Source organism: Odontesthes bonariensis, chromosome 5 (assembly GCF_027942865.1).
Source record: "Odontesthes bonariensis isolate fOdoBon6 chromosome 5, fOdoBon6.hap1, whole genome shotgun sequence".
Lineage (NCBI taxonomy): Eukaryota > Metazoa > Chordata > Actinopteri > Atheriniformes > Atherinopsidae > Odontesthes > Odontesthes bonariensis.
In genome coordinates this window covers 9,072,974-9,081,096 of record NC_134510.1, presented here as the reverse complement: position 1 = coordinate 9,081,096, position 8,123 = coordinate 9,072,974, and the positions used below count along the sequence as shown (strand labels likewise).

The following is an 8,123-nucleotide window of genomic DNA, read 5'->3' as shown; positions in this document are numbered from 1 at the left end:
TAAAATTTCAGTGTGTAGGACATTTTTTCAGCTCCGTAAGTGTGTGCATTTACATGAACTTCCTACGACCCTGATTACAGTCATGTAAAAAAGACAGGTAACCCTCTCTCAATGCCATTTTTTTTAATGTATCATCATATTATGAAAAATGATCTGATCCTTGACAGGGGCCTGTACTATGAAGCAGGATGAGTGGCTTTGCGAGGTAACTGGATTTTTCAGCATCACAAAGCTGATTCACTCCCTCGTAGATTGTATGTGCTGTGCAGTAGATTAATGGTATCAGTCTGGCTCACAACAACTTTGACTCTTATCGAGTCATCTGTCTTGTGTGTCACTTGTAGTAGTATTTTGTTTCTAGATAAAAACTTATCTAACATGTTTGTTTTTCCTTGTCTCCTGTCTCTCTTCCATGCAGCCTTGCCCTCTACTTACTACATCGTGAGAGTGTTCCTGTTGTACGAACTCTTGTCATTGTGCCCCTCTGCTGCAGTTGTCATCTCTCATCAGAATGAGATCCCTGGCCCTCAGTCTCTTCTGCCTGTTGTGCTGTAATGCAGTGCAGCCGGAGAGACACCGTCCCAGACTCATCACAGCCAGAGGGACAAATGAGACAACAATCCAAAACAATTCAGTGGGTAAGTGACTAGTTGCTGATTAGAATGCCTGTTTATATTTGCTATTACAGTTTTCAAAACTGATTGTAAACTTACTCTTGTTCGCAGAGAATCCTTGTAAAGCTGCACCGCTGGATTTCGTCTTTGTCATTGACAGCTCCAGAAGCATCCGTCCCAAAGACTACGAAAAGGTCAAGACCTTCATCATAAACCTACTGCAGTTCCTCGATGTCGGCCGTGATGCAACACGCGTCGGCCTGCTCCAGTATGGAAGCGTAGTGCAGCCTGAGTTCTCCCTCAACACCTACACCACCAGAGATGAAGTGGTTCAAGCTGTGAGGAATATGGAACACCTCGCCACAGGAACCATGACAGGTCTGGCCATCCAGTACACCATGGAGACATCCTTTACCGAGGAACAGGGAGCCCGACCAATGAGCATGCACATTCCACGAATCGCTATGATTGTGACTGATGGGAGACCTCAGGACACTGTGGAGGAGGTTGCAGCACAAGCGAGGGAGGCTGGTATTCAAATCTTTGCCATTGGAGTGGGCCGGGTTGATATGAACACCTTGAAGGCCATAGGGAGCAAGCCACACACCGAACATGTGCACCTGGTGGCCAACTTTAGCCAAATAGACACCCTGATCTCTGTGTTCCAGTCCAAACTGTGTGGAGGTGACGATTATTTTCATAATAGTGTTTCTGTACTTTTCAGAGCGTGTGTGTTTGCAAACTTGTGCTTGTTCCTACATGCCTTAGGTTCAGAGATGTGTGATGTGGTGGACCATCAGTGCCAACATATCTGTGTGAGCAGCCCTGCCTCATTCAAGTGCAAGTGCAGGAAAGGCTTCATCCTCAATCCTGATGCCAAGACATGTAAAGGTAAAAAAAACTTTTCAAAAAAAATCTGGTGACGTCTTTACCAGCTACAGTCTCATTCTCACGTGTCAAATAAAACTGCAGTATGTTGACAAAGCATCTTAATGTTCTCATAAATCACACTTTGAAATTAATAATGTATGTCAAAGAATACCCCTAAATTCTTAAACTGCTATAGCCAATATTTCAATATCACAGACAAATTTAGCTTTTGATTATGGATGCACAAAAACAATCACCTGTCTCTATGGGATATTTTGACATCTCTCAAGTCATTGTTTTAAAATTTCTGTCTCTTCAGTTTTCATTGTTACTGTCTTGATGCGCCTGCTTTCAGGGAAAAAGCCTGTCATTATCACGACCAGACAGACATAACAACTCGTAAAATGTTGCCACTAATGGCTAAAATTCTCAGCCAGGAATTGATAGAGATGAAATAGAATGTGTGGCCCCAAACAATCAGTTACTGTGGGTGTCTGTCTGTAATCTGAACTGTAGATACTTTTTCTCCATGTTTTCCCTCGGCAGCTGAGGACACATGTGCTGTGGTGGATCATGGCTGTGAACACATCTGTGCAAACCTAGCTGATGGCTACGAGTGTCGCTGCCGTCCAGGATATGAACTCACCATAGACCTGAAGACATGCAACAGTAATATTTTTAGAATCATCATCTTTCTTTTATGGTTAATGGTACAGATCAATATCCAAGCCTTCATCGGGACTGGACAGTGTCCCTGCTCAAATGCTCAAAGTGCATGTGTGAAATGTAATCACCTTAAATGCTAAGATCAAAAACAATTAATATGTGATAATATTCGTAATGATAATAATTTCAACTTTTTGTTACTTGAATGATAGACTTGATAAGCCTCACGTGGTTACTACAAAAATAGGTTGTGCAAATGTGTAACTTTTATGGTCCTCCAGCTGAAATGACAGCCAGCATCCCTCCTACCAGTGATGTCTTGTCCTCCCACAATTGGAAAAGGCCCCTTTTTGGTCCCCTGGCAGATGTTAACAGAAAGTAAAGTGCGGGAGATTTCCTGAAGGAAGTGTGGTTTTGCAATCATCAGAGCAGCTGCTGAAATGTAGAGTTGATTTCAGGCTCTCATAGTATTGTCAAATCAAAACAAGAAAAATTGTCTGATAATACTTGCCTTCTCAGTTCTGTACCTTATTGTACATTTCCGGATGAACAAGTTGCACTCTATTATTTGCTGTTTTGATTTGAATGGCCAAATTGTACATAAAATGCTGATACATATAGCTATAACTGCAGTTGCAGCTCTGATAGTGTAGATAAAACATTAATAAGACAGTCATCCTGTTCAGAAATAGACTACTGTGACCTGGGAAACCACGGCTGTGAGCATAACTGTGTCAGCGTTCCGGAGTCCTACATCTGCAAATGTAACAAGGGCTACGTCCTAAATCTGGATGGCAAGACCTGCAGCAGTAAGAGCTTTTTATTATTTTGTAATCTGGTGAAAAAACTGAATGCACAAGTAATCCATTTTTAAACACCCCAAACAACAGAACCAAGAGAATATGAAAAAAAAAAGAAAAATCAGGCAAAATGTAAAAATTTCCCTCTCATTTCTGTTTTTTCCATCCCAGAGATTGATCACTGTGCTGATAGCAGCCATGGATGTGAACAAGATTTCATGAACACAGAAAACTCCTGTGTGTGTAAATGTAGAAAAGGCTACACACTAAGACCAGATGGGAAAACCTGCAAAAGTAAAAGTCTGCTTCTTTTTCATCCTTGTTATTCAAAAGACATGGTTTTAGATTTTCTTTACACTTTCCAATCATGAAAACAGCAACATGACACTCGCTGACATGTATTATGGTGTATACATTCAGAAGAGTGGTCAAATATTGTAGAATACAACTTTGACTGTGGAAGAAGAGAACTAATTAGCGACCGAAACTCTTTGAAAACCTACTTCAAATGTTCTTACAAGATATGGAGGCTGCAAAATTGACATCTGGACTTACTTTTTTGTACCTGGGGTTAGATTATTTTTTATTCTTTGTGGTCTTTGGTAGATTTAAATAAGATGAAGAGTATACAGGGTATGCATCCTTTGGCATCCAGAGTAAATCTGCTCAGTTTTAAATAACTTGAAAGAACTTCTTTTGGGATCTTGAAGACATTTCACCTCTCAGACAAAAGGCTTCTTCAGTTCTGAACCATGAACTGAAGATGCCTTCCGTTGCCTTTATTCAAGCTCTTATGAATCCTGAGAGTAAAGTTGTTTCTGATGCACAAATGATGCTCAAAAGTTTTTTGTTTTTCAATTACTTCTCAGTTTTCTGAGTGCAGATACATGGTCTCTCTCCTGCAGAGACTGATCACTGTGCTGATGGTACCCATGGATGTGAACAGGAGTTTATGAACAAAGAGGACAGCTGTGTGTGTAAATGCAGAAAAGGCTACACACTCAGACCAGATGGGAAAACATGCAAAAGTGAGTGTTTTCTCCTTATGCCATTATTTACTAAAAAAGGAAATGTTTTCTTCATCATCTATGAGTAAGGCAACACTTCTTTAACTGTGATGTTTTAGAAATCCCAAAGTGGCTCACAATATAAATGTGTATCAGCCCTAACATCATTTAGCTCTCCTGGGTTTCATTCATTTTTCCATCATACCTGAGAATGCAGTTGGGGCTCAAACACATAAAGAATGATAAAGAAATATACAAACGCTGAAATCGGTTCTAATCAGTCTACTTAATGAAAGAAAAGATGGGATTTTAAATAAATAAATGCAATTTTACATTGATTAGAAAAATGAAATATCCCATAAAAGTGAAGTGAGCCCCCAATCAAATAAGTAAAGTAAAATCATTACGTAAATTCCAAAAACATGCAAAAGTCATTGTCACCTGTCACCAAATATTAGCTGTATGTATTTGATCACTGCTTTTCATGAAGGTTTAAAATTGAGCAGCAGTAGTAAATGATTACCCTCTTGCAGAGACAGACCACTGTGCTGATGGGAAACATGGCTGTGAGCAGGGGTTCATGAATACAGAAGATTCTTGTGTGTGTAAATGCAGAGACGGATACACACTGCGACCTGATGGAAAGACATGCCAGAGTGAGTCCAGTCTTACACATTTGAAGGAATATTTCTCACTGTGAGCATGAAACACAATAATTCAAAGATATCCAACGGAGAAATGCATGAGGATAAATAGAACAGTAAATAAGCAAACAGTGTAAATGTTTAGTTCCCTTTAATTTTCATTTTATTTTGAGGTTATTAATGACTGTTAAAAACAAAATGGAAGAAGCATCAGTGTGTCAGTACCACTGACTCCTACGTCTGTAAATGTTTTGAGGGATTCATGCTGGCTGAAGGTAGAAAGAGCTGCAAAAGTATGAACACAAATGTCTTTTCATAGTTTCCAGAGAAGTGGAAAAAAATTTCCAAAATGCAGCAAAAACATAAATCTATACATTGCTAATTTGTTCTTTAACTTTTATTTAACAAACAAAAGTATAAAATAAATAATTTTTAGTAATTTTTAGAAATAACAACCTTTAACTTGATTTCGACAACAAACTCTAAAAAAGTTGGGAGAGCGGCCAAAAAAAGTTTTTTAGACCTTTTTGGGATTGGGATAATAGCTGGTAACAGGTGAGGGTGTCAGGACTGGATATAACAGGAGCATCCACAAAAATATTTCTTATACTTCCCAAGCAAAAATGGATTGTTAATTAATTACCAAACTCTGACAGAGAATCAGCACACTGTTGAAAAAATTTGATTATATTAAAAAAATGGATACAATTTCTTAATAGTATTGTAAAGAACTTTGGTCTCAGGACACAACCAGACCTCATTCTGCAGGACCTCCAACAGCGTAGCTTCCTGGGAACAGAGTGTGTGTGCTTGACTGGTCTGCCAATAACTTAGTATCCGCTGTCCCTAAATGGTGAACAAGTGTAAATGAAAGAAAGGGTAAACCTCTGCACCTCTGCTGGCATCAGTTTCTAGTTGTTTTTTATATTTTCTAAATAAGGTTGGTTAGTGAAGAAATTTGGAATCATTGCCTGACAAACTAAAAGGTTTTTGTTACAATTCGAAAACGTAACAATTTTTTACGTTCTTTTCTTTTCATCTTTCTAAGATATGGGGTCTGTAGAACCCCTGCTCGAGAATGCAAGAAAATCAAAGAAACATGTATTTTACTCTCTTGGCAGAATCAGAATGTCACGATGGAGTCATGGATTTAGTTTTCGTGATCGATGGCTCCAAGAGTCTGGGCCCTGCCAACTTTGAGCTGGTCAAGCAGTTAGTAAACGGCATTGTGGACTCTCTGGACATTTCCAGGACAGGCACACATGTAGGCCTTATTCAGTACTCCACCAAGGTCCGCACAGAGTTCACCTTAGGCCAGTACGTCACAGCGCAAGACGTCAAGCAGGCTGTGAACCGGATGCAGTACATGGGGAGGGGCTCCATGACAGGCTCAGCTCTACATCACATGTTTGAGCTCAGCTTTTCAGCCAAAGAGGGTGCCAGGCCGACCATTCCAAGAGTCAGCATTGTGTTCACTGATGGAAGATCACAAGATGATGTTTCCGAATGGGCCAGTAAAGCAAAAAATTCTGGTACACGTAACATATATTCTGTCTTGACATCCATATTTCAATTTCTAATCAGAGCATCTCTTTTTGATAGCAGTTTCATACCATTAGTCTTTTTTCTGTCCATTTCAGGGGTCACCATATATGCCTTGGGGGTTGGTAAGGCCATTGAACAGGAGTTGAGAGAAATAGCATCAGAGCCTGATGAGATGCACCTGTATTATGCTGAGGATTTTGAGAAAATGGGAGAAATTGCAATGAAGCTCAAGTCCAGGATGTGTAAAGGTAAAGGTATCCACACAAGGTTGATGAAAATCAAAAAAAAAAAAAAGCACTATGGACACCATGTTCAGTGTTATGTTAGGTGAGTTTCCAATGAGGCACTTTCATGACAAAGCTTGGTCAAATTTGACTTAATAATGGTCCATTACTGCCACCTGCTGCCTCAATAATAATAACCACAATAACAATAACCACAGTCTGAAGAGCCAGAGGACACTCATCTATGCAGAAATGCATTAACTGTTTTAATTCTGATCTGACAGAATCAGATAGATCCCATATACTTTTTTCATTTACCTATGAGTGCAGATGGGAAATGCATGTATACATTGGCTTAATCAGAACCTACACAAGCCGAGACAGAAAGAAAATTTACAAGGGAGGAATCAGAGTGAAAGGATAAGATAAAAATGAAAGGATTCTAATCCAGAAAAACTTTCTCATCTAATTATTTTTTTCCCCCACAGATAAACCAGCTGATGAAAATATGTGCCAGTGCGAGAATGTGTTAATGTTTCAGAACCAAGTCACAGAGAAGTTGAAGAGCCTGGTTCAGAATAATATCCTTTTGTGCTGACTGTACAGTGTTACACAGTGTCAGTGCTTTCTCATTGTCCTCCACAGACCAAACTACAACTAGCAGAGAGATTAAGGTGTCAGATTGGTGGATCAGTGTTTGTGACACGATTGAGTCTAAAAACCCAAATCAAATGTTTCATTCATGTCCAAAGGTAAATAATGTTGCGAATATTTTACATGTTATAAAAGATAAACAAATAAACTAAAATAGAAATCAACTGACAAACCTTTGTTAAAGTTAAAGTGTAGCAGAGTGGGAGGTGTGATTAAAGCCTTGATAGATCACTATGAATGAATTGGCATGTTGTTTTTTAACCTTGGCAAGAACCTATCTGATGGTGTTACAAACAGGTAAACAGTTGAACTCTCCAGTAGAGCACATCAACAGAAACCTAAAGCCAACCGTTAAATCTCTGGTGTGCAGAGACGCTCCTTCTCAGTGACATGTCCAGGACAACACCATCTGTTGTTAACAAGAACTGCAGACTCTCCTTCATTACTGTTAACTCTCTGCCTTGCAGTCTCTACATGCATGAGTAGTCACTGCTGCATGTCAGAGTAATTAATGCATCCATCTCTCAATAAAACTAATCATATAGCCTTCCCAATATTCCAGCTGCATCCTTGTCAGAACTCCAAGCTCTTCCATCTTATCTGCTGAAGAGGCTGAGACTTTCAAAAGTAAAGATGTAGAAGAGTTTGCCACTCTGTGGTGACAGGGACTGCAATAATGTAATCATTTTAAGATTAACATTTCTAAAACAAGCATTGTCATTTGTATTCAAAGTTAACATGTAAGTTTGAATTGGAAAAAATCAAATGAGTATCAAAGCAGGCAGTGATTTGTTCCAGAGATAATACTTGAGCTTTTGGGCTGTATGATGTTTTGGACATGGTAAGGTTGTGCACTAATTTGAATTTATTTGTTATAAGATTCTTTAACATGCCTACTTGAAGCTATGTCAAAGAAGCTGGAGACTCTGGAGAATCAACTCGTGTAAAAGGCTGACCCCATCGTAGCCACAGTGCAAAACTGAAGAAGACTCGTCTCTGAAGAAATGTACTAACTCTGTTTTAATACTGCTGTTTAGCCTATGCTGGAACATAAGCAAATGCAACACTGTCTACAGTATTACAGGACAGTGTTCATGTT

The 8,123-nt window shown here is 39.2% G+C and overlaps 1 protein-coding gene across 1 annotated transcript; it reads left to right on the top strand.

Moving 5' to 3' along the window:
• The first annotated feature begins 508 nt into the window (after positions 1-508).
• Positions 509-7,971, top strand: LOC142380658 (matrilin-2-like). Its single transcript, XM_075466560.1, has 11 exons — positions 509-638; positions 726-1,298; positions 1,383-1,505; positions 2,837-2,959; positions 3,122-3,244; positions 3,856-3,978; positions 4,491-4,613; positions 5,723-6,133; positions 6,242-6,394; positions 6,859-6,951; positions 7,922-7,971. Exons 1-11 carry the CDS (start codon positions 512-514, stop codon positions 7,969-7,971), a joined length of 2,022 nt encoding a protein of 673 aa, XP_075322675.1. The 5' UTR covers positions 509-511.
• The last annotated feature ends 152 nt before the right edge of the window (positions 7,972-8,123 follow it).

Coding starts and splice junctions, on each gene's coding strand:
- LOC142380658 (XM_075466560.1), top strand. CDS start 512: ATGAGATCCCTGGCCCTCAGTCTCTTCTGCCTGTTGTGCTGTAATGCA. Junction 3,245..3,855: donor AGATGGGAAAACCTGCAAAA/GTAAAAGTCTGC, acceptor TCTCTCCTGCAG/AGACTGATCACTGTGCTGAT. Junction 6,952..7,921: donor GAAGAGCCTGGTTCAGAATA/ATATCCTTTTGT, acceptor TAACATGCCTAC/TTGAAGCTATGTCAAAGAAG.